General features: G+C 42.0%; 1 protein-coding gene across 1 annotated transcript; it reads right to left on the bottom strand.

The window, feature by feature from the left end:
• Positions 1–3,811: 3,811 nt before the first annotated feature.
• Positions 3,812–4,918, bottom strand: LOC135541620 (actin-3-like). The gene has a single exon (XM_064967925.1). The coding sequence runs from the start codon at positions 4,916–4,918 to the stop codon at positions 3,812–3,814; it is 1,107 nt and encodes a 368-aa protein (XP_064823997.1).
• Positions 4,919–25,901: the final 20,983 nt, after the last annotated feature.

Raw genomic sequence — 25,901 nt, 5'->3', positions numbered from 1 at the left:
GAGTTTGCCAAAAGGTACCTAAAGGACTCTGACCATGAGAAACAAGATTTTCAGGTCTGATGAAACCAAAATGGAACTTTTTGGCCTGAATGCCAAGCGTCACATCTGGAGAAAACTTGGCACCATCCCTATGATGAAGCATGGTGGTGGCAGCATCATGATGTGGGGATGTTTTTCAGTGGCAGGGACTGGGAGACTAGTCAGGATCAAGGAAAAGATGAATGGAGCAAAGTACAGAGAGATTCTGTATGAAAACCTGCTCCAGAGTGCTCAGGACCTCAGACTGGGGCGAAGGTTCACCTTCCAATATCTTCAGTAAAGAATGAGTGAAACTTCCCAAATACAGGTGTGCCAAGCTTGTACCGTCATACCCAAGAAGACTCGAGGCTGTAATCATTGCTTGAACAAAATACTATGTAAATTGTCAGAATATTTAATGTAAATGTGATATTTCAGTTTTTTAAATTTATTAGCAAACATTTCTAAAAAAAACAGTTTTTGCTTTGTCATTATGGTGTATTGTGTGTAGGTTGATAGGGGATCAAAAAAAATCTATTTTAGAATAAGGCTGTAACATAATAAAATGTGGAAAAAGTCAAGGGGTCTGAATATTTTCCGAATGCACTATATATATGGAATCAATAGTTACTGCACAACTACAATAAGTGTCCTGTGCCACAAACATTTAGTGTGGTGCCTCAAGGGTCATATTGGGTCGATATCTTAATTGATATTAAATGTAGGACTACCTCACTTTCAGTGTCATTCATGCTCTGTGCATGTATTATAGTTAATAATACAAGTACACAGAAAGTAAAACTCTATAATTGCTTGACAATCAACATTTATGATTAATAATTTTAGCAGTCTGAAATCTTCAGGCATCTATTTAGAACAGTGGCGGTCGGTGCTGTTAAAGAGAAGGAGGATGATTTTTACAATTATTTCTATTACATCATATTGGATGACTGTCATTCATATTCTATTCAATGTAATATCAATGTAACCTCTCCAAGCCAAACGTTCATACCATAACTGCTAAATGAAACACAGTGTACATCATCATAGTCATCATAGCTACTAGAACCATGTATTGCATCTTGCTCATCCATATATTTATATGTACATATTATTAATCCACCCAGCAGGGTAGCCTAGTGGTTAGGGCATTGGACTAGTAACTGGAAGGTTGTGAGTTCAAACCCCCGAGCTGACATGGAACAAATCTGTCATTCTGCTCCTGAACAGGCAGTTAACCCACTGTTCCCAGGCCGTCATTGAAAATAAGAATATGTTCTTAACTGACTTGCCTGGTTAAATAAAGGTAAAATAAAAATTATTCCACCCCTTTACATTTGCGTGTATAATGTAGTTGCTGTCAATTTGTTAGAATATTTGTTAGATATTAGTGCACTATCGGAACTAGAAGCACAAGCATTTTGCTACACTCACATTAACATCTGCTAACCATGTGTATATGACAAATACAATTTGATTTGATTTGATTTTGAACTAACGTGCTAATAAACCCGCTACGATCACGCACTACAATGTACATCAAGCAGTTTTGCAGTTACTCTGGCCGGACCCTGTGGCAATAAATTAATATAACCGAAAGCTTAACGTAACTTGGAAGAGTTCCAGCACAGATAGAATGATAAGCCAGATATTTCACCGGATGTATAAGTGAAGCATCCGGTTGGCGTTTCCACTCACTACCAAATATTGTGATGAGAGGACGCCCAGTGGAAGGCAGCGGGAGAAGATGGAGCGAGATCAATTTTGGCCAACATTTTGCATATTTTCTCATCAATAAAACATTTGATTTCAATACAGTTTTCTGTGCCCAAAACTATAATCTGTTATGAACAGTGGACTAAGTTTTGTAGATTTTATCCTTTGCCAAAAACATTTTTAAAGTGTTGTTTAGAAGGAGTTCAAGGGTGAATTGACTTAATGCAAACTCTCACTTCACAGAGTAGGCATTCAATGACGGATATATGCAAATACATGCTAGTACGCTAGGTCTTAACTGGCTCTGCCCCTCTCCTTGCTTGTTCTGCCCACTATGACTAATTTGTTCCCATTGGAAATGACAGACTGTGGTCTATCTTGGGTTAGTTATAAAAATGGATAGCCTTAACCAGCTAGCTAACATTATTCTCTGAGTAGTTAGCTGCATTAGCTAGCTAAGTAAGTGAAAGTTAAAAAATATACAACAAAATATAGCTAGCTCTCTCTCTCTCTCTCTCTCCCTCTCTCTCTCTCTCTGCTGCTTCTCCTTATTTTTCAAATAAATTAATTTGTTGAAAACTGTTAAACTATTGTCTTTCTTTGTCTTTGAGTCAACTACTCCCCGCATGTTATGCCCTGCAGTGCTAGCTATGCTTTCAGTACTAAATTCATCCTCTGATCCTTTGATTGGGTGGACAATATGTCAGTTCATTCTGCAAGAAATCTGATAGGACGTTGTCATAATTACTGTGTAAGTCTATGGAAGGGGGTGAGAACTATGAGCCTCCTAGGTTATGTATTGAAGTCAATATACATAGGGGAGGATGAAAAATAGATGTCCTCCGGATACACCATGGTGCTACCCAGAGAGTGCTGTTGAGGCTAATGTAGACCTTCACTATAAAACATTGGGTTTTAATCAGTTATTTGTTGACGTGATTATATTTAGTATCGGTTTTCTGAAATTCACTGAGTAGGATGGTCGTTCCCTTCCTCCTCTGAGGAGCCTCCACTAACTCATACTCTCTACAGTACCAACCTCCAGCAATCACACGGGCATTTTACATGTGTCACCTCGCATGCAGCCAACTCAAAGCCAAATAACTAACAGAAGTCGTGTTGAAAAGAGCTGTTAAAGGCAAATCAAAGACCCTGTAGGCTCTGGGCTGCTGATTAGAAGAGGCTCCCCTGTCGCTCATGTGTGCAAACTGGGACTGAGGGGATGTCAGTGGTGGTGTCAGGCTTAATCTTGTTCCACTGTATTGGAGATCCACATCAGAGGAGCACCTAGCTGGGTTAAAGGTTGAATGCAGGTTACTGTGTATATATATGTATATATATGCTTATATGCTTATATATACATATATATATATATATACACAATATATACATATATATATATGTATATATTGTATATATATATGTATATATTGTGTATAAATAAATGTATATATAAGCATATGAGCATATATATATATATATATACACAATTTTAAGCTCTATACTATACCTGTCCCCACTATGCATAGTTGGATCTTATAGTGTGATCGCCAGCCTTGTCTAAACTTCAATGCACAGAGAGAAATACACTGTTTCCACAAGGCATTGGATTGTTGTTGGAAATGAAGTAAACCTCTAACATTTTGCTACTTAACCAAACCCCCTAGGGTCTCCATTTCCATGCTGATTACAGATGAAGCATAATAGAACATTTTTTATATAAGTGCGTTCCCATGTTGCAAGAGAAGGAAAGATGTTAGTTCAACAAGACATCATAGTAGATCCAATGACGACAATGAATCTCCCTTTTCATACAAGAAAAACGTCATACTGCATGATGCATCTTTCTGGAACTTTCAACTCAGATGAGAGTGATGTTTAATTGATTTTGGAGAAAACATCGAATTAACAAACGATAAGGCATTGAATGGCCCATTTTACCAGTGCACTAAAGCATACAATAAAAAAACAAGCCTGGCATATTTTTAAATCAATATCCAATTTATTTTTCACTTTCATGTATTCCAGAATCATTGCATACTATAGGCCTACAGTACAAATTCTGAAGGTCTGAGGTCTAATAGCATTTATTGCGCACCACACTGGAGCCCTCCTCCTGGTACTCCTGCCCCTTCACCCACATGGGCTGGAAGCTGCTGAGGCAGGTGATGATGGAGCCCCCCACCCAGGAGGCAAACTCCCTGTGGGCCCCAGATAGCATTCCGATCATGGAGTCCCTCGGGGCCAGTTTCTCCATCTCTGCCTGGAGCCGCTCCGGGAAACCACTGAACATCGAGGAGCCGCCACACAAGGCCACATTGGCCATCAAGGCCGTCTGCCACTCGGGGGCGCACTTCTGCAAGCTGTTCATGGCCAGGATGTGAACTCCGGGCTGTGACATTCCTGCGTTGGATGGACAGAATAGGATCTCAGGGCCACGGAAGCGCTCGTCGCACAGGGTAATGGTGGTGCCATCGGGGAGTTGATAGTCCAGAGGTGTTCCTTTGTCCTCAGAACTCAGCTGGGAGACGTAGCAACTCTGCTTCTTCATCTCTTGCACAGAGGACTTTTGCTGGAGAGCACTCCCATGTCCAACATCGGCCAGTAGTTTGCTCAGATAGTCAGACACACCCTTTCCAGCCAGGTCCATGTGAAATGTGGCATGTGGTAAGCAGTAGCCATTGCACACTGGAGAGACAGAGGTGCAGCCAGCCCCAGAGTCCACCACTAGACCAGTAACCAGTCCATAAGAATACATGGACAGCACAGGCTGGTAACCAACATACATCGCTGGGGCCCCAAACCCTTCAAACAGGAGTTCAGCTGTCTTCTCTCGGTTGGAGATGGGAGAGAAGGCTGGGTCAGTCATCAGGATGCCATGCTCTTCAGGGCAGACTTGGAGCTCCTCATAGAGCACATGGCTCCACAGCTTCTCCAGGGAATCCCAGTCACTTATCATTCCACTGGTGATGGGCCTCTTGAGAATGAGATCATCTGAGTCCTTGGGAATGTTGTTTCCAAAATAACATTCAGTTTGGTCCTTTTTGGACAATCCAACCACTGACCTCAGAACTTTATGGGGCTTCTCATCTCCAGAGAAGCCAGCTTTGATGGACCCTGATCCTGGGTCGATTACAATAGCCACATTCTGCTTGAAGTCCTCACTGCTATCCACTGCAGTCATTCTTAGACAGTCTGTAATTTGTTTGAACAATGAAAGCAAATGTTGAAGTTATGTTTCTTTCTCTAGTTGTCCACAAGCATGTCTGCAACAGTCAACTCATGAACAGAGACTAATGGTTTGAAAAATTGCTTTATTACTTGAAAAAACATGTTTGTCACAAAACCTGTGACATCACAATGGCATCAATGGCCTTGTAGCGTCACCACAGTGCTCCAGTCTGGGTGACTATGGCAACGGATGATCACAGGGTTATTTCTCAGTATTTGTGAACATTAGCTGACAAGGATAGCTTTTCACACGCACACACACACACACACACACACACACACACACACACACACACACACACACACACACACACACACACACACACACACACACACACACACACACACACACACACACACACACACACACACACACGTCTGGTAAATTATGTGAGTTGGGCAATCATTACCTACGCCTCTTCAACATCTATAATGGGAGAGAGGATGAATGTTCCCATCCAAACTCATCATAGCACTTACAGGACATTTGATGGCCTGTAGAATCATTGAACTGCTGTAAACCTTGAGGTGAAATGTTTCTGCATCCAGTACACATCATCCCTCACTATGTGATTAAGAAGAGGATGAATAATAGAGGCTTGAAGCATTGTATGGACCAGTTTGAACTGGATTCCTCACATGCAATCAACAGGGAATGAAAGTGGTTCTAATTTTGAACATTATTCTGTATTACAGGAACAAGGAAAGTAGGAAACGCACAGAACATAAAATTTGAATTGTAGATTTGTATCTAACTCCTTTTGTATATACTACTCAGATTTGTATGTAACGTTTATGGTAGAAATTTATTTAACTTTGTCTCCTCGGTAAGAAAAGCACCACTTATTTTTAAAATTAGGAATCCAATGTGCCATTTGTTTATTTCTGTGTTTACGTGACTAATCCTACTACTTTTGGGAAAATGTGTTATACAACACATTTTCCAAAAAGTATTAGCATTAGTCACGTAAACACATAAATAAACAAATGGCACATTGGATTCCAAATTTTTGTTGTTACTGAAGGCAGATTTGACCACCAATAGCATCTTTTACATGACCAATCTGCATTGGGTTAACACACTACATTTTAGTGGAACAGGCTCCAGTCACACTGATCTATTTACACACACACACACACACACACACACCACACACACACACACACAATCCTTCCTAAGATGGAGTTAACCTACAAGTGTCACCCCTCCATGGCTACTGCAGTGGAAGAGTATAATTAGAAGCTGTTTGTTTCTGACCCTTGGGCAACAGAAATGTTGGCTGTAGGAGTCAACAGTTCACAGATGTAAGTCACTACTAGCCTGAGAGCAAGGGAAGGTATTCACTTTCCATTACACACAAGGGAGAGTGATACATGCTCTGGAGAGGGGCCGCATGTACTGGACCCTATAAGTACTGGACCCTGTTAGTGAATCCTATTCAATATAAGGTAAATCAATGAGAAACTCTCTGATTAAGACTATCTGTCAATGTAATACAGATATCGCTTCACAATACCCAGTCTCAGAATGGTTCAAGCTAACAAAATAGATGCTACATCTGCCCCATTGATTCAATGACAACAACGCAGTACTTCATATCATAAAAATGTCATTGTACAGGTATACATCACTAATTAATTCAACATTGGTCAGGCCCAATAGCAGTCAAGTCTGCCCACAGTCTGTCATAAACGTCTAGGCTTTAGATGAGCTGTTTTATGGCCGGCTTACGCTCTACATTGAGTGGATGTTGAATTTAAGAAGTGGAATCAAAGTGGACAGTGCCATCCCTCAGCTCAGTAAAGCTGATTATGTTCAACCAGATAAGCATGTTTGTATCAAACAGAAAAATGATGGAGCTCACAGGCCTGCACAATGACAGGAATACAGCCAAATGGCAGAGCTCTCACACTATTCATTTAAATCTCCCACAGTCTATTTACATATAGCAGGTACTGTATATTAGTATGCCAGGATCCTCTGGGCTATTTTTGGCTCCCGCTTTGACGGTTTTATATAGTATATGGTGATGAATATCCATTGTCAGTGTGTGCAACCAAGAGAAACTGATTGCATCCTAATGATGATAAGAATGATTACGAGGGTAATAATGAAAAGGACAAATACACCAGCCATGTCATAAACAAATGAATTGTAACATTTTATATGGTCCATGCCTAAGGACACTCAGCAAAGCTTTCACCCGTTGCTTTTAAGGATAATTGACCAAGGTAATAGCTTTCCAATCTGACTCCTATGGCTACAAACAGAGCTTTAAAAGAACAGAATTATTAAGCGGCTCTAATTATAGCAAATAAAGAGATCCTTGCCGTGCATAAAACAATGTCTAATTCCTTACTAACTGTCATCGTTTGGGAGATTTTCAAATAACTCCTGTGAGAAGAAACAAAAGACGTGGCGGAAAAGTCAGAGCACAACACTTGCAATCTGGCAGTTATAGTATACTTCTGGCACTTCTAATCAAACATCAGCAAACTATTAGATTAGACATCCACCTGCTGGAGGCCCTTTTTATACATAAATTCAGTTGCACTTCAGGCTCTGCATTGTCCCACGCATCCCATTCTTTCCAGACAGATTATACAGTACAAGTTATGTTCCTGTTGTCCACAATCAGCTTCTTGGTTTTGCAGAGAGTTGAGAGAGGGGTAGTTGTCCTGGCACTACACTGCCAGGGCTCATTCCTCCTCCCTATAGGCTGTCATTGTTGTTGGTTATCAGGCCTACAACAGTGGAGTCCTCAGAAAGTTGATTGGTCGAGTAGTAGTGCATTATGTTATTTGTCATATGCTTCATAAACAACAGGTGTAGACTAACAGTGAAATGTCCTTTCCAACAATGCAAAGAGAATGAAAATAGAGAAATAATAGAAAAGTATAGCAAGTAATTATAAAGATAATAATAAACACAATGAGAAATGATAACTTGGCTATATACACGGGGTACCAGTAAAGAGTAGGGGTACGAGGTAATTGAGGTAGATATGTACATATAACTATGAATACACTGACACATAATAAAGAGTAGCAGCAGCATATGTGATGAGTCAAAACGTTAGTGCAAAAAAGATCAATGCAAAATTAAAGCTGAAATGTCTTGAGTCAAGACATTCATCCCTTTGTTATGGCAAGCCTAAATCAGAAGAGGAGTAAAAATGTGCTTAATAAGTTGCTTGGACTCACTCTGTGTGCAATAATAGTGTTTAACATGATTTTTGACTACCTCATCACTGTACCCCACACATGCAATTATCTGTAAGGTCCCTCAGTCGATCAGTGGTCTGGTCAGGTTTTCCAATGCCTCTCAAAAAGGGCACCTATTGGTAAACCAGACATTGAATATCAGTTTGAGCATGGTGAAGTTATTCATTACACTTTGAATGGTGTATCAATATGCCGAGACACTATAGAGATACAGGCGTCCTCCCTAACTCAGTTGCTGGAGAGGAAGGAACATGCTCAGGGAATTCACCAGGCTAATGGTGACTTTAAACAGTTACAGAGGTTAATGGCTGTTATAGGAGAAAAACTGAGGACGGATCAACAACATTGTAGTTACTCCACAATACAAATATTCCAAAACATGCACCCTTTCTGCAATAAGACATTAAAGTAAACTGGAAAGAATATAGCAAAAACATTTACTTTATGTCAAATCCAACACAACACATCACTGAGTACCACTCTCCATATTTTCAAGCATAGTGGTGGCTGCATCATGTTATGGGTATGCTTGTAATCATTATAGACTAGGGTTTTTTTTAGGATAAAAATTAACAAAATGGAGCTAAGCACAGGCAAAACCCTAGAGGGAAACCTGATTCAGTCTGCTTTCCAACAGACACTGGGAGACAAATTAATCTTTCCGCAGGACAATAACCTAAAATACAAGGCTGAATATACACTGAAGTTGCCAAGATGGCATTGAATATTCCTGAGTGGCCTAGTTACAGTTTTGACTTAAATTGGCTTGGAAATCTATAGCTAGACTTGAAAGTGGCTGTCTAGCAATGATCAACAACCAACTTGACAGAGCTTGAAGAATTAAAAAAATAATAACGCTAATATTGTACAATCCAGGTGTGCAAAGCTCTTAGAGACTTACCCAGAAAGACTCACAGCTGTAATTCCTGCCAAAGGTGATTTTAACATTGACTCAGGGGTGTGATTACTTATGTAAATTAGATATGTCATTTTCATTTTCAATGAATGTGCAAAACATTATAAAAACATGTTTTTACTTGGTCATTATGCAGTATTGTGTGTAAGTGGGTGAGGAGAAAAAATATATTTAATCTATTTTTAATTCAGGCTGTAACACAAGAAAATGTCGAATAAATCAAGGGGTATGATTTTCTCAAGGCACTACATGTGAAAATTCTATTCATTGACTACAGTTCAGCATTCAACACTATTGTTCCCTGAAAGCTCGACACCAAGCTCAGAGCCCTGGGTCTGGAAACCAGATCCTGGACTTCCTGACACGCAGACCACTGGCTATGAAGGTTATGAAGATTGGCAACAAAACCTCCTCCACACTGACTTAACACAGGGACCTCCAGGGGTGTATCCACAGTCCTCTGAGGTACTCTCTGTTCATCTATGATTGCGTGGCTTTGCACGACACCAACTCCATCATTCCATCATCAAGTTTGCTGACGACACCACGGTTGTAGGCCTGATAACCAACAATGACGAGTTAGGCTATAGGGAGTAGGTAAGTTAACTGGCAGTATGGTATCATGACAACAACCTCTCCCTCAACGTCAGCAAAACAAAGGAGTTGATTGTTGGCTTCAGGAAGCAGAGGGGGGAACATGCCCCAATCCACATCAACGAGACTCCAATAGAGAGAGTCACAAGTTTTAAGTTCCTCTACGTCCACATCAATGAGGACTTGACATGGACCAACAACACCACCACTCTTGTCAAGAGGGCACAACAACATCTCTACTTCCTAAAGAGGCTGAAGAAATTTGGCATGCCGCCAAAGGTCCTCTCCAAATGTTACCGGTGCACCATTGAGAACGTCCTGACCGGTTGCATCACAGCCAGGTACAGAAATAGCTCTGTACATGACTCCAAGGCAATTCAGTGGGTGCTGAAGACGGCCCAGTACATCACTGGGACCATGCTCCCACCCATCCAGGATAAATGGTGCCTGAGGAAAGTCTGCAGCATCATCAAAGACCCCTCACACCCAGCCACGTGCTGTTCTCTCCCTTATCATCGGGCTGACAGTATAGGAACACGAGGTCTGATACCAACAGGCTCAGAGACAATTTCTATCTACAAGCCACCAGACTGCAGAACATTTGAGCCGGACTGACCACTTGCTCTGTTTCTCCATCCCTGGGTGAAGATGGCTGACAAAACATTACGGTGGAACCAAATGTAAGTAGTCATAACGTCATAACGAGTCAAGCAAAACATTTACAATTGAGAGGAATATGTTAGTTAATGTAGAGACAAATGTTTGTGCATATTTCTTTGTCATAGAGTTCATTTACAAAAATCACTATTTAGCAAGTTATCTGACTAGCTAACATTAGCCAGCTAGCTAGTGTTGTGACATGGGAATTCATTTGTAGTTTGTGTTTTCGGGACTTCATGAGAAAACCAGCAAACCAGGCTGTCGTCTTGTGAAACAGTGGATGTAAAGAATCTAGCTAGCTAAAGCATTTACTGCAAATTGAATGTACAATTGCATAAGCTTGCCTTGTAATGCAGCTGAAGTAACACAGCTAGCTATTTACTTGCTTATTGTGTAGTGGAGGAGAAAAATAACTGTATGCCTATGGATGTGTAGCTAGCTACAGTATGTAGCCAGTCTATGTAAGGACCCTAAAACATTTGGTTCTGAACTAATACTCATACCAATCTATGAACCTCAGCTATCATGGTTGTTGTATATACTTCAAGTCTGAATGGCATAGAAGCCTATGGATAGAGTAGAATATAATAACTATATACATGTACTGTAGTTATTACCACGCATGAGATCCCCACATTGTAGCCTGTACATTGAATATATTCACTGATCATGTACTCTTCCTTGGCAAATAAAGGTGCGGTTCAGGTATGAATCTCGGAGACATTCTTTTTCAGTAATTTCAAACTCCATCCTTTGAATGATGCTGTGTCTGCATGTGTGTATTACAATTATACACTTCAAAAGTGTTTACCACTCCTGCTCCTGGGACATCAATGATTAGACATTGTAACTATGCAATAGACTAGAAACATGAATAAGTAAAGGCTGATTTGTAATTCATATATACAGAACACACATGTATACATTCATGCTACACACATCACAAATGCTGATACCAGACTCTTATTATACTGCTAAATGTATATGCTTGGCCCCATCCCCCCTTCCTCAACACAGTTGTAAATATTGGACTATAAATAGTTCCTTCCTGTATTATATTAAAATGTCATCCACACACAATCTTAATCGTACTCCTTTCCCACCTGGACAAAAGGAACACCTACATGAGAATGCTGTTCATTGACTACAGCTCAGTATTCAACACCATAGTGCCCACAAAGCTCATCACTAAGCTAAGGACCCTGGGACTAAACACCTCCCTTTTCAACTGGATCTTGGACTTCCTGACGGCCCGCCCCCAGGTGGTGAGGGTAGGCAACAACACATCTGCCACGCTGATCCTCAACACTGGAGGCCCCTCAGGGGTGTATACGTAATCCCCTCCTGTACTCCCTGTTCACCCACGTCTGCGTTGCCAAACACAACTCCAAAACCATCATTAAGTTAGTGGTAGGCCTGATCACCGACAACAATGAGACAGCCTATAGGGAGGAGGTCAGAGACCTGGCGTTGTGGTGCCAGGACAGCAACCTCCCTCTCAATGTGAGCAAGACAAAGGAGCTGATCATAGACTACAGGAAAAGGCTGGCCGAACAGGCCCCCATTAACATCGACGGGCTATAGTGGAGCAGGTTGAGAGTTTCAAGATCCTTGGTGTCCACATCCCCAACAAATTATCATGGTCCAAACACACCAAGCACTAAGACAGTCGTTAAAAGGGCATTACAACACCTTTTCGCCTCAGGAGACTGAAAAGATTTGGCATGGGTCCCCAGATTCTCAAAAAGTTCTACAGCTGCACCATCGAGAGCATCCTGACCGGTTGCATCACCGCCTGGTATGGCAACTGCTCGGCATCTGACCGTAAGATGCTACATAAGGTAGTGACTACGGCCCAGTACATCACTGGGGCCAAGGTTCCTGCCATCCAGGACCTATATACTAGGCGGTGTCAGAGGAAAGGCCAAAAAAAATACAGTCACCCAATTCATAGACTGGTTTCTCTGATACCGCAAGGCAAGCGATGCCGGAGTGCCAAGTCTAGGACCAAAAGGCTCCTTACAGCTTTTACCCCCAAGCCATAAGACTGCTGAACAATTAATCAAATGGCCACCGTACTATTTACATTGATTCCCCCCCCCCCCATTTTTTTTGTACACTGCTGCTACTCGCTGTTTGTTATCTATGCATAGTCACTTCACCCCTACCTCCATGTACAAATTACCTCGACTAACCTTTACTCCTGCAAATTGACTCAGCACCAGTAACCTCTGTACCGATACCCTCTGTATATAGCCTTGTTATTGTTTTTTTATTGTGTTACTTTTTATTATTTTTTACTTTATTTTTCCAAATATTTTCTTAACTCTTTCTTGAACTGCACTATTGGTTAAGAGCTTGTAAGTAAGCATTTCACGGTAAGGTCTACACTTGTCTTTGACGCATGTAACAAATAAAGTTTGATTTGATTTTGATTTGAAATATATTACTTTAGTCTTACTTTATGCTCATATTCTTATCTTTTCTTATTTCTTATTTTTGTTGTATTGTTGTGACGGAACCTGCATGTAAGCAGTTCGTTGTACGATGTATACAGTACCATGCGTATCCTGCGCAGATGCGCATAATGATGGTGACAGGTGTGCGCCATAACGAGCAGCCTGGCGAGCTAAAGGCCGGAGAGGGAGCACATGTGACATAAAGTAAGAATTAACGTGAAAATATAAAACTAAATAGCAAAGTTAAGGAGGAGCTGGCAAAAATGGGCACCATCCACTTCACCTACTTTTAAAAATGCTTTCTAAAAGCCTTTCGAAGACTTTAAAAAATGCATTTGCCGAAAGACGTGGCCTTTTGAGCAGTGAATCACTATAGCAGGGGTGAAGTTGTGTTCCTGCCAGGGGCACTCCCCCAGCGGAGTCCATCTCCACAGTACAGTCGATTGAGGTTAGCAGAGGCTGTTCCCACATCGGCCGACCCATCCCAAAATCAGTGTCCGGTCGACAGAACAAATGTTCCTGACAGTCAGGAATAGTAACCTGTGTCTCCCTCTGAGTGAGCTGGATCATTAAGTGGTGTCTGACGCTCGGTGGCGACCGTCTGTGTACCCTTGGGCGAGGGGCAGGTCAGCCATGTGGTAATGAGTGCACCACCACCCGTCTGCCTTCCTGCCGCCATGACTCAGGGGAGATACACATCATGCTGTGGCACCACAAACTAGGCTCCTAGGTTTCCTACTGAGTACCCAAATGGTTTTCATTTACTGCTAAATGTGAAACTGGATTAGTGGTGCAAGAGGTGTACATTAATGTTTTTTACATCAAGTATCTAAGCTATACATTTTGTAAGTTCTTTATGTCTAATAAATCATTGTGTGTTTATTTCATGAAAATAACTCAAAATATATATTTTTATAATTTATTTCCCTGAGCCTCCTTTTGCCATTGAAATGCTTCGTCTGATCATGTGGGAGTGTTGATACAAATGTATATAATATATTTACATACAGAGCCCTGATAGGATTGCCTAGACTTGAGCCAACCGCACTTAGCCCTTTAAAAGCACTTACTCTAAAAGGGCATTATAATAATTTTCACTATTTCATAGTATTATTTCAACCTCATAGCGTGGAAACATAGAGAAAAAAAAGAAGAAGAGGGAAATCATGTGTTTGACTGCACTGTCCCTTTAAATAAAAAAATCATAATGATAAGATTTGAAACTGTGTGGACTTGGCTGGGATAAGCTGAATAAAGATCCATATAGTACTGCAAATCAAATCAAACAGTATTTGTCACGTGCGCCGAATATAACAGGTGAAACCTTACAGTGCAGAAACCTTACAGTGAAATGCTTACTTACAGGCTCTAACCAATAGTGCAAAATGGTATTGGGTGAACAATAGGTAGGTAAAGAAATAAAAACAACAGTAAAAAACAGGCTATATACAGTAGCGAGGCTATAAAAGTAGCGAGGCTACATACATACACCGGTTAGTCAGGCTGGTTAAGGTAGTATGTACATGTAGATATGGTTAAAGTGACTATGCAAATATGATGAACAGAGACTAGCAGTAGTGTAAAAGAGGGGTTGGCGGGTGGTGGGTGGGACACAATGCAGATAGCCGGGTTAGCCAATGTGCGGGAGCATTGGTTGGTTGGCCCAGTTGGAGGTAGTATGTACATGAATGTATAGCTAAAGTGACTATGCATATATGTTAAACAGAGAGTAGCAGCAGCGTAAAAAGAGGGGTTGGGGGGGGGTTGGGAGGAATCGCAGTGCAAATAGTTAGGGTAGCCATTTGATTACCTGTTCAGGAGTCTTATGGATTGTGGGAAAAAACTGTTGAGAAGACTTTTGGTCCTAGACTTGGCTCTCTGGTACCGCTTGCCATGAGGTAGTCGAGAGAACAGTCTATGACAGGGGTGGCTGGGGTCTTTGACAATTTTTAGGGCCTTCCTCTGACACCGACTGGTGTAGAGGTCCTGGATGGCAGGCAACTAAGCCCCAGTGATGTACTGGGCCGTACGAACTACCCTTTGTAGTGCCTTGCGGTCAGAGGCCGAGCAATTGCAGTAACAGGCAGTGATGCAACCAGTCAGGATGCTCTCGATGTTGCAGCTGTATAACCTTTTGAGGATCTCAGGACCCATGCCAAATCTTTTTAGTATCCTGGGGGGGGAATAGGCTTTGTCGTGCCCTCTTCACGACTGTCTTGGTGTGTTTGGACCATTCTAGTTTGTTGTTGATGTGGACACCAAGTAACTTGAAGCTCTCAACCTGTCCACAATCATCTCCGTTGCCTTGGTTACGTTGAGGGATAGGTTGTTGTTCTGGCACCACCCGGCCAGGTCTCTGACCTCCTCCCAAAAAGATGTCTCGTCTTTGGCGGTGATCAGGCCTATCACTGTTGTGTCGTCTGCAAACTTAATGATGGTGTTTGGGTCGTGACTGGCCATGCAGTCGGGGGTGAACAGGGAGTACAGGAGTGGACTGAGCACGCACCACTAGGGAGCTCCAGTGTTGAGGATCAGCGTGTTGCTACCTACCCTCACCACCAGGGGAGGCCCGTCAGGAAGTCCAGAATCCAGTTGCAGAGGGAGGTGTTTAGTCCCAGGATCCTTAGCTTAGTGATGAGCTTTGAGGGTACTATGGTGCTGAACGCTGAGCTGTAGTCAATGAATAGCATTCTCACGTAGGTGTTCCTTTTCTCCAGGTGGGAAAGGGCAGTGTGGAGTGCAATAGAGATTGCATCATCTGTGAATCTGTTTGGGCTGTATGCAAATTGGAGTGTGTCTAGGGTTTCTGGGATAATGGTGTTGATGTGAGCTATTAACATCCTTTCAAAGCACTTCATGGCTACGGACGTGAGTGCTACGGGTCTGTAGTCATTTAGGCAGGTTGCCTTTGTGTTCTTGGGCACAGGGACTATGGTGGTCTGCTTGAAACATGTTGGTATTACAGACTCAAACAGGGACATGTAGAAAATGTCAGTGAAGACACCTGCCAGTTGGTCAGCACATGCCTGGAGCACACGTCCTGGTAATCCGTCTGGCCCCGCATCCTTGTGTATGTTGACCTGTTTAAAGGTCTTACTCACGTCGGCTACAGAGAGCGTGATCACACAGTCGTCCGGAACAGCGGATGCTCTCATGCATGCCTCAGTGTTGCTTGCCTCAAAGCGAGCATATAAGTGATTTAGCTCGTCTGGTAGGCTTTTGTCACTGGGCAGCTCGCGGCTATGCTTCCCTTTGTAGTCTGTAATAGTTTGCAAGCCCTGCCACATAAGACAAGCGTCGGAGCCAGTGTAGTATGATTCAATCTTAGCCCTGTATTGACGCTTTGCCTGTTTGATGGTTCGTCGCAGGGCATAGCAGGATTTCTTGTAAGCTTCCGGGTTAGAGTCCAACATTTTGAAAGCAGCAGCTCTATCCTTTAGCTCAGTGCGAATGTTTCCTGTAATCCATGGCTTCTGGTTGGGATTAGTACGTACAGTCACTGTGGGGACGACGTCCTTGATGCATTTCCATAAGATTACTCATTTTAGGATATTTTGGATAGTTGATGTTTTACCATTTTGTCACACTGTTGAAATGCCTTTGATGTTGGTGTTACATATCAAAGAGAATATCTCTTTATTTCTCTCTCAATAACAGTACGCCCTTAAATACAGGTGGTACTCATAGCTGATTAATGTGGTCAAACTGAGAGAAAACGCTCAGCAATAGGCTAACACCCCAGCCATCCTACAATCTAAGATAGATGCCCTCAATCTCACACAAATTATCAATGAACCTACCAGGTACAACCCCAAATGCGTAAACATGGGCACCCACATAGATATCATCCTGACCAACTTGCCCTCTAAATACACCTCTGCTGTTTTCAACCAGGATCTCAGAGATCACTGCCTCATTGCCTGCGTCCATTATGGGTCCGCGGTCAAACGACCACCCCTCTTCACTGTCAAACGCTCCCTAAAACACTTCTGCGAGCAGGCCTTTCTAATCGACCTGGCCCGGGTATCCTAGTAGGATATTGACCTCATCCCGTCAGTAGAGGATGCCTGGTTTTTCTTCAAAAGTACCTTCCTCACCATCTTAAATAAGCATGCCCCTTTAAAAAAAATATAACTAAGAACAGATATAGCCCTTGGTTCACTCCAAACTTGACTGCCCTTGACCAGCACAAAAACATCATGTGGCGCCCTGCACTAGCCTCGAATAGTCCCCGCAAAGTCAGGAACCAATTTACACAGTCAGTAAGGAAAGCAAAGACTAGCTTTTTCAAACGGATATTTGCATCCTGCAGCACTAATTCCAAAAAGTTTTGGGACACTGTAAAGTCCATGGAGAATAAGAGCACCTCCTGTCAGCTGCCCACTGCACTAAGGCTAGGAAACACTGTCGCACCGATAAACCACGATAATCGAGAATTTCAATGAGCATTTCTCTACGGCTGGCCATACTTTCCACCTGGCTACCCCAACCCCGGCCAACAGCTCTGCACCTCCCCAAGCAACTTGCCCAAGCTTCCCCCCGCTTCTCCTTCACCCAAATCCTTACAGCTGACGTCCTGAAAGAGCTGCAGAATTAGGAACCCTACAAATCAGCTGGGCTAGACAATCTGAACCCCCTCATCCTAAAATTATTTGCCGCGATTGTTGCAACCCCTATTACTAGTCTGTTCAACCTCTCTTTCGTATCATCTGAGATTCCTAAAGATTGGAAAGCGACCGTGGTCATCCCCCTCTTCAAAGGGGGAGACACTCTAGACCCAAACTGTTACAGACACTCCCAATTTTTCAGTTTTTGATTTGTTTAAAAAGTTTGAAATATCCAATAAATGTCGTTCCACTTCATGATTGTGTCCCACTTGTAGTTGATTCTTCACAAAAAAATAGTTTTATATCTTTATGTTTGAAGCCTGAAATGTGGCAAAAGGTCGCAAAGTTCAAGGGGGCCGAATACTTTCGCAAGGTACTGTACATATAAATTACCAGTCAAAAGTTTGGACACACCTACTCATTCAAGGGTTTTTTTGGACTCGTTTCTACATTGTAGAATAATAGTAATACATCAACACTATGAAAAATCACAAGGAATTTATGTAGTAATCAAAACAAGTATTAAACAAATCAAAATATTTTATATTTGAGATTCTTCAAACTAGCAACCCTTTGCCTTGATGACAACTTTGTACACTCTTGGCATTCTCTCAACCAGCTTCATGAGCTTTGAAGGAGTTCCTACATCCTACATATGGCTTGCGAAAGTATTTTTACAATTATCTTGCCTTACAACCTGGAATTAAAATAGATTTTGGGGGTTTGTATCATTTGATATACAAAACATACCTACCACTTTGAAGATGCAAAATATTTTTTATTGTGAAACACAGGTGGACTTTTTAAAACTAATTATGTGACTTTTGACTGTAATTGGTTGCACCAGATCTTAATTAGGAGCTTCATAGCAAAGAGCGTGAATACATATGCACATACCACTTTTCCGTTATTTTTATTTTTTATTTTATGAAACATGTTATTTTTTTATTTCACTTCACCAATTTTGAGAATTTTGTGTATGTCCATTACATGAAATCCAAAAAAATCCATTTAAATTACTGGTTGTAATGCAACAAAATAGTAAAAATGCCAAGGGGGATAAATACTTTTGCAAGGCACTGTACAGTCGTGGCCAAAAGTTTTGAGAATGACACAAATAGTAATTTTCACAAAGTTTGCTGCCTCAGATTCTTTAGATATTTTTGTCAGATGCCTCTATGGAATACTGAAGTATAATTACAAGCATTTCATAAGTGTCAAAGGCTTTTATTGACAATTACATGAAGTTGATGCAAAGAGTCAATATTTGCAGTGTTGACCCTTCTTTTTCAAGACCTCTGCAATCCGCTCTGGCATGCTATCAATTAACTTCTGGGCCACATCCTGTCTGATGGCAGCTTATTCTTGCATAATCAATCTTTGGAGTTTGTCAGAATTTGTGGGGTTTTGTTTGTCCACCCTCCTCTTGAGGATTGACCACAAGTTCTCAATGGGATTAAGGAGTTTCCTGGCCATGGACCCAAAATATCAATGTGTTGTTCCCCGAGCTACTTAGTTATCACTTTTGCCTTATGGCAAGGTGCTCCATCATGCTGGAAAAGGCATTGTTCATCACCAAACTGTTCCTGGATGGTTGGGAGAAGTTGCTCTTGGAGGATGTGGAAAAATTGTGAGTGAGCCCACTCCCTTGGCTGAGAAGCAACCCCACACATGAATGGTCTCAGGATGCTTTACTGCTTGCATGACACAGGACTGATGGTAGCGCTCACCTTGTCTTCTCCGGACAAGCTTTTTTCCGGATGCCCGAAACAATCGGAAAGGGGATTCATCAGAGAAAATTACTATACCCCAGTCCTCAGCAGCCCAATCTCTGTACCTTTTACAGAATATCAGTCTTACCTGATGTTTTTCCTGGAGAGAAGTGGAGATGCGTGCAGATGCACTCACACCTGCCTGCTGCCATTCCTGAGCAAGCTAAGTACTGGTGGTGCCCCAATCTTGCAGCTGAATCAACTTTAGGAGACGGTCCTGGCACTTGTTGGACTTTCTTGGGTGCCCTGATGCTTTTTTCACAACAATTGAACCACTTTCCTTGAAGTTCTTGATGATCCGATAAATGGACGATTTAGGTGCAATCTTACTGCCAGCAATATCCTTGCCTGTGAAGCCCTTTTTGTGCAAAGCAATGATGACGGCACGTGTTTCCTTGCAGGTAACCATGGTTGACAGAGGAAGAACAATGATTCCAAGCACCACCCTCCTTTTGAAGCTTCCAGTCTGTTATTCGAACTCAATCAGCATGACAGAGTGATCTCCAGCCTTATCCTTGTCAACACACACACCTGTGTTAACGAGAGAATCACTGACATGAGAACAGCTGGTCGTTTTGTGGCAGGGCTGAATGCAGTGGAAATGTTTTTGGGGGGATTCAGTTAATTTGCATGGCAAAGAGGGACTTTGCAATTAATTGCAATTCATCTGATCACTCTTCATAACATTCTGGAGTATTTGCAAATTGCCATGATACAATTTGAGGCAGCAAACTTAATATTTGTGTCATTCTCAAAACCTTTGGCCACAACTATATGCTGAGCACTTGTTGGCTGCTTTTCCTTCACTCTGTGGTCCAACTCATCCCAAACCATTTCAATTGAGTTGAGGTCAAGTGATTGTGGAGGCCAGGTCATCTGATGCAGCACTCATTCCCGCTACTTTTTGGTAATATAGCCCTTACACAGCCTGAAGGTGTGTTTTGGGTCATTGACCTGTTGAAAAACAAATGATAGTTCCACTAAGCGCAAACAAGATGAGATGATCACCTACTCTTTTCCATTCATGCGTCTGACAATGACACGGCAGTTGACACCAAAAATCTCACATTTGGAAACATCAGACCAAAGGACAGATTTCCACCTGGTCTAAGTCCATTCCTCGTGTTTCTTGGCCAAAGCAAATCTTTTCTTATTAGTGTCTTTTAGTAGTGGTTTCTTTGCAGCAATTCGACCATGAGGGCTTGATTCACGCAGTCTCCTCTGAACAGATGATGTTGAGATGTGTCTGTTACTTGAACTCTGTGAAGCCTTTTTTTGGGCTGCAATTTCTGAGGCTGGTACCTCTAATGAACGTATCCTCTGCAGCAGAGGTAAGTCTGGGTCTTCCTTTCCTGTGGTGGTCCTCATGAGAGCCAGTGTCATCATAGCACTTGATGGTTTTTGCGACTGCACTTGATGAAACTTTCAAAGTTCTTGAAATGTTGGAATTTGATTGACCTTCATGTCTTAAAAGTAATGATGGACTGTTGTTTCTCTTTGCTTATTTGAGTTGTTCTTGCCATAATATGGACTTGGTCTTTTACCAAATAGGGCTATCTCCTGTATTCCACCCCTACCTTGTCACAACACAACTGATTGGCTCAGGAAAGAAATTCAACAAATGAACTTTTAACAAGGCACACCTGTTAATTGAAATGCATTCATGAAGCTGGTTGAGAGAATGCCAAGAGTGTGCAAAGCTGTGATCAAGGCAAAGGGTGGCTACTTTGAAGAATCTAAATATAAAATATATTTTTATTCATTTTACACTTTTTTTGGTTAGTACATGATTCCATGTGTTATTTCATAGTTTTGATGTCTTCACTATTATTCTAAAAATAAAGAAAAACCCTTGAATGAGTACTATAGGTCCAATCTTTTGGCTGGTACTGTATTTAAATAGGGTATTTCTGTTTATTTTTTTATTTTTTAATACACTTGCAAATATTTCTAAAAACCTGTTTTTGCTTCACTATTATAGGGTATTGTGTGTAGATTGCTGAGGATTTTATTTGTATTTCATTCATTTTAGAACAAGGCTGTAAGTAACATAACAAAATGTGGAAAAAGTAAAATTCACTGTTAAAATTAAACCAATGGCCACTACTGATGACGTTCCCTTTAAATGCACCTCTTAAAACTGCACCTCTTAAAACTGCACCTCTTGAAATTGCTACACCTCCAGAGTGGCTGTTGCCATATGACTACCAGATATCGTTACCCCATTGATTTTTCCAAAAAGCTTGATCGGAAGAGCAAGCATGAGTCCCTTGTAGAAAGTGAAAGTCTGCATGAAACTGTTTGTAACACAGGAAAAGAGCCTTACGTTTGAGTAAATCACGAATACCCCTGATATTAATTTAACAAAGAGATAAAGACAAACTTCAACCAATGACCTTCTTATACTAATATAGGCTTTTCCTAAGGATATGTAACTCAAAAGGATTTCCATACCATTATTATTGTCTTTCACCCCCATCTCATTGAAGTACAAGTCTTCATCCAAATTGAGGTTAGTGATAGCTGTTCTGATGTCCAGAATCTATTTTCAGGTCATAAGAAACGATGGCAGAATCATTCTGTACAAAAAAGTTAAGATCAGCAGAATTTTTTTTAAATAGCACAACTGGTCAGGATCCTGTAAAACATCCGCCATGCCCCCCTGCGGCGTTCTCATTTCACCCTCCTAGAATCAGATTGTCATTCTCTTCTTTAGAAGAACTTAAGCACAAATGGAGCCCACTATAAATTATTGTAATATTGCACTCCATATGTTTAAGTTGTATTACCAGTATCTTTGTATGGATATAAGATTTGGGGAAATTCTCCAGCTTTGTATGATTTGAAATACTGTGCTTTAGGCATAAATAGTGATGAATAACATTTTAGCAATTTAATCTGTATTCTACATCTGGCACCCTTAACATTCCTCTGACCCAACTTTTAATTACACTCTTTATGTTAATCTATCCCTATTACTCAGTCACAAACACTTTTCACTGCCTATTTGCTGGCATTTCTGCTCCGCTATTTGTGGAACTGTAAAGTGTAACAACCAGGTTTCTATGCAGGATGCTATGGAAGTTGCAATTAAAAGCCTCCACTCCCATGGGTCTTTGAGATCCTCCACAACCCGGGGTGGGTGGGGGGTGGATAAGAGGTGGAGGGGAGAGGAACTGACCTCAGGAACGGCCTCTTTTTCTCCTGTTAATTAAAAGTGATTCCTGAGAGAAAAGGGATAATGTACTGTACGCCTTCAGCGCAGAGTCTCTCTCCCTCTCCCTCTCTCCCTCCCTCCCTCCCTCCCCCTCCCTCCCTCCCTCCCTCCCCCTCCCTCCCTCTCTCTCCCCTCTCTCCCTCCCTCTCCCTCCCTCCCTCCCTCCCTCCCTCCCTCCCTCCCTCCCTCCCTCCCTCCCTCCCTCCCTCCCTCTCTCCCTCTCTCCCTCCCTCCCTCCCTCCCTCCCTCCCTCCCTCCCTCCCTCCCTCCCTCCCTCCCCTCCCTCCCTCCCTCCCTCCCTCCCTCCCTCCCTCCCTCCCTCCCTCCCTCCCCTCCCTCCCCTCCCTCCCTCCCTCTCTCCCTCTCTCCCTCCCTCCCTCCCTCCCTCCCTCCCTCCCTCCCTCCCTCCCTCCCTCCCTCCCTCCCTCCCTCCCTCCCTCCCTCCCTCCCTCCCTCTCCCTCCCTCCCTCCCTCCCTCCCTCCCTCCCTCCCTCCCTCCCTCCCTCCCTCCCTCCCTCCCTCTCTCCCTCCCTCTCCCCTCCCTCCCTCCCTCTCCCCTCCCTCTCTCCCTCCCTCTCTCCCTCCCTCCCTCCCTCCCTCCCTCCCTCCCTCCCTCCCTCCCTCCCTCCCTCCCTCCCTCCCTCCCTCCCTCCCTCCCTCCCTCTTTGTCACCAGCTCTTTTAATGAAGCTGTGTTGAAAACTGGAACTTTCAGCTTTTCTAACTTCAAGGCAGGGCATAAATATTTCAGCATGGAGAGGTGATTACTGTCATGGTAGGTTTCTCAGGAGCCTGGCTGGCCCAGCATACGTGCAACAGGAACTGTAGAGAGGAGAAGCTGGATCAGCACTTTATCCTCATCACATACTCCTGGATCCATGTGTGTTATGGCATCCAACCTCACTTCTCTGTCCTCACTTTCAACACACTCAGCAGTGGGGGGAAAAGGAAGGGATTCTCTCCATATATACACGCTGGCAGTGATAGTGATTGGCACTATCATACAGCTGTAATTATGACACAGGTTTGCATTGACCTTCGATGGAGTTTGTTCTAATGGATCTTGCCTCAGAGGCTGAGAAACAACACTTGGTATGATGTAACATCTGTGTACTAGAAAACATCCTATATCGGAATATGATTCTATTCAACTGTCAACCCATATCAATTATGAATAAACCAATGTTGTACAAGGTGCAGATACTACCCCCACTATGAGAACCTTGTAATATAGCCCATATTCCACACTTTCAACACAAATTCAATGCATCCATGAGTTGAATCAATGTGTGGGCAAATGGTATTGGAGACTGTGTATCAAATAACAGTCCAAATCCAATTTCACCAAGTGCATAAACACATTCCCCTGAAATACTATATTATTCAGATAGACAGATTGAGGCAACAGAATCCCTGCACACTCGCACACAGAGAAAAATAAGACAGTAGTGTAGTATACTGTATATAGGAAATGGAATCTTTAGTAAACTGGTGTCTTTCACTTTTTCACATTTCATTGGAAAATGGCAGAAAGGGGTGTATTTTCAATCTATAGTTGTTGTCTAGTGTAGTGCCAATCAGATGGTATGATAAGTACTACCTATAATATCAATGAACCTTTATTGACTGGCTAATCCAAATCTCATTGAGGTGGGATGCTACTGTAAGTGAAAGAGATTACATCCCACGGTCTCCCAAGCCAGGGTGCCAGAGAGTCTTCAAACAGACGTGATAGGCCCCTCCCAGACAGTCACACCCACTCACACCCATCTGAACCATAGCACACAGAACCCGAGGGAGCTACTATATATTGTTCTAATGGAAAGGAGAGGATACTAGAGGGAGATTTATGCGTTTACACCCACCAGTATGCTCTTAGACTAGAACAAGACCGTTATCCTCATCATACCTCTGCCTCAGAATGACATTTGGTCTCAATGAGCCACTCTTTAATTCAGGCCAGGCCTTACAGTCAATGGTTCCCTGACGCTCTGCTGCCTTGTACAGCTCCAAGTCTACCACATCACTTTATCCATCACTGCCTCAGCTGCTCTACAAGAGTGGTGGAGATATTGATGGATTGAGTCACAGATACACAGTACATGACCTTTGCAGTGAGACACACCTTCAAAGCCCTCAGTCAAACACATTCGTCTGTCAGTGTATATTCAAACACTGTTCATTTGAGCCAGCATTCCAAAACACACCTGGCATCTAGGGTGTATAAATTCCTAAACTAAAAAAGGGACTACGCCTTCCCTAAAGAGAGACATGGGGTAAAGATGTGCATATGACTACACCAGAAATGTAATGGTGTGGAAAAACTGTTTTAAAATGTGCAGAGTTTAAAACAAAAATTGTTCAGTTTTATATAATGAATAGAACTTACTGGACTCCCTCTAAAATGTACAAGGCAAAAATGACAACCAATAGCAAATGTTGGATATATAAATCAGATGACGCTGGGCTTGTGCATATGTTGGTCGAGTTCCCTAAGTTGGAAACATATTGGAAAATGATATTCTCTCTATTTCAAGGAGCAATAGCAAATGGAATACACACAAATGCTCGCCTTTATCTTGTTGGGAATTAACCTCCCAGAAAATATAGCAACTGCTTCCGTACTCAGGTCACTAACTCTCCTTGCTAAAAGGGTCATATTAAGGAATTGGAAAGAGGAACAATCACCCTCATTTGCAGAATGGCTCAAACTGTCAATGAACACTTTCAAATTTGAGAAAATTATTGCAAATTTAAATGGAAAGTTAAAGGAATATGAAACAATATGTGCCAAGTTAGAAGTTGGAGTGAACAAAAACGGGAAAATATATGTCATTTATAATATTTAATTAATACTAATCATGTGTATTGATGTAAAATTATTGATACAAAATCATTACACCAATCAATAACATAAATAATGTATATAATTAGAAACTGCTGGCAATTTCATCATGGCTCCAACTTTACCATTATTCATAATATGAATTATCTATTTATTTTTTGTTCTTGAAATTTCGTTCCAGCCCTCCCATATATTCAACATTTATATTTAGATTTTGTGTTTGGATGAAATTAGGATATACAACGAAAGGAAAATCAAAGTAGAATGACAGAGAACAATGTTGTGATGTGTTTACATGTGGTGTTCTTTGGTTAGTGTGATATGTTGTATGTTGGTAGGAATGGTAGGAACAGAAGGAAAAACAAGCCAGAGTTTCCACCTAAGCTGTTGAATACACGGAACAGGCCTATCAATTTGTGTTCACGGCCGACACATCCCTACTGTCCTACGTGCCAAAGGCAAAAATGTGGTACTCATGAGTACACTTCAAAAGGGATGGGAGATTGTGTGGCCAGGAACATCAAAAAACAGAAATCATAATAGATTACAATTGCCACAAAAGGAGGGGTGGACAATTTAGACAAGCTGGTGACTGGCTACAGCAGCAAAATAAGAACCCTAAGCTGGCCACTTGTGATATTC

Source organism: Oncorhynchus masou, chromosome 6, assembly GCF_036934945.1.
Source record: "Oncorhynchus masou masou isolate Uvic2021 chromosome 6, UVic_Omas_1.1, whole genome shotgun sequence".
In the NCBI taxonomy this organism is placed as follows: domain Eukaryota; kingdom Metazoa; phylum Chordata; class Actinopteri; order Salmoniformes; family Salmonidae; genus Oncorhynchus; species Oncorhynchus masou.
This window is presented reverse-complemented; position numbering and strand designations above follow the sequence as displayed.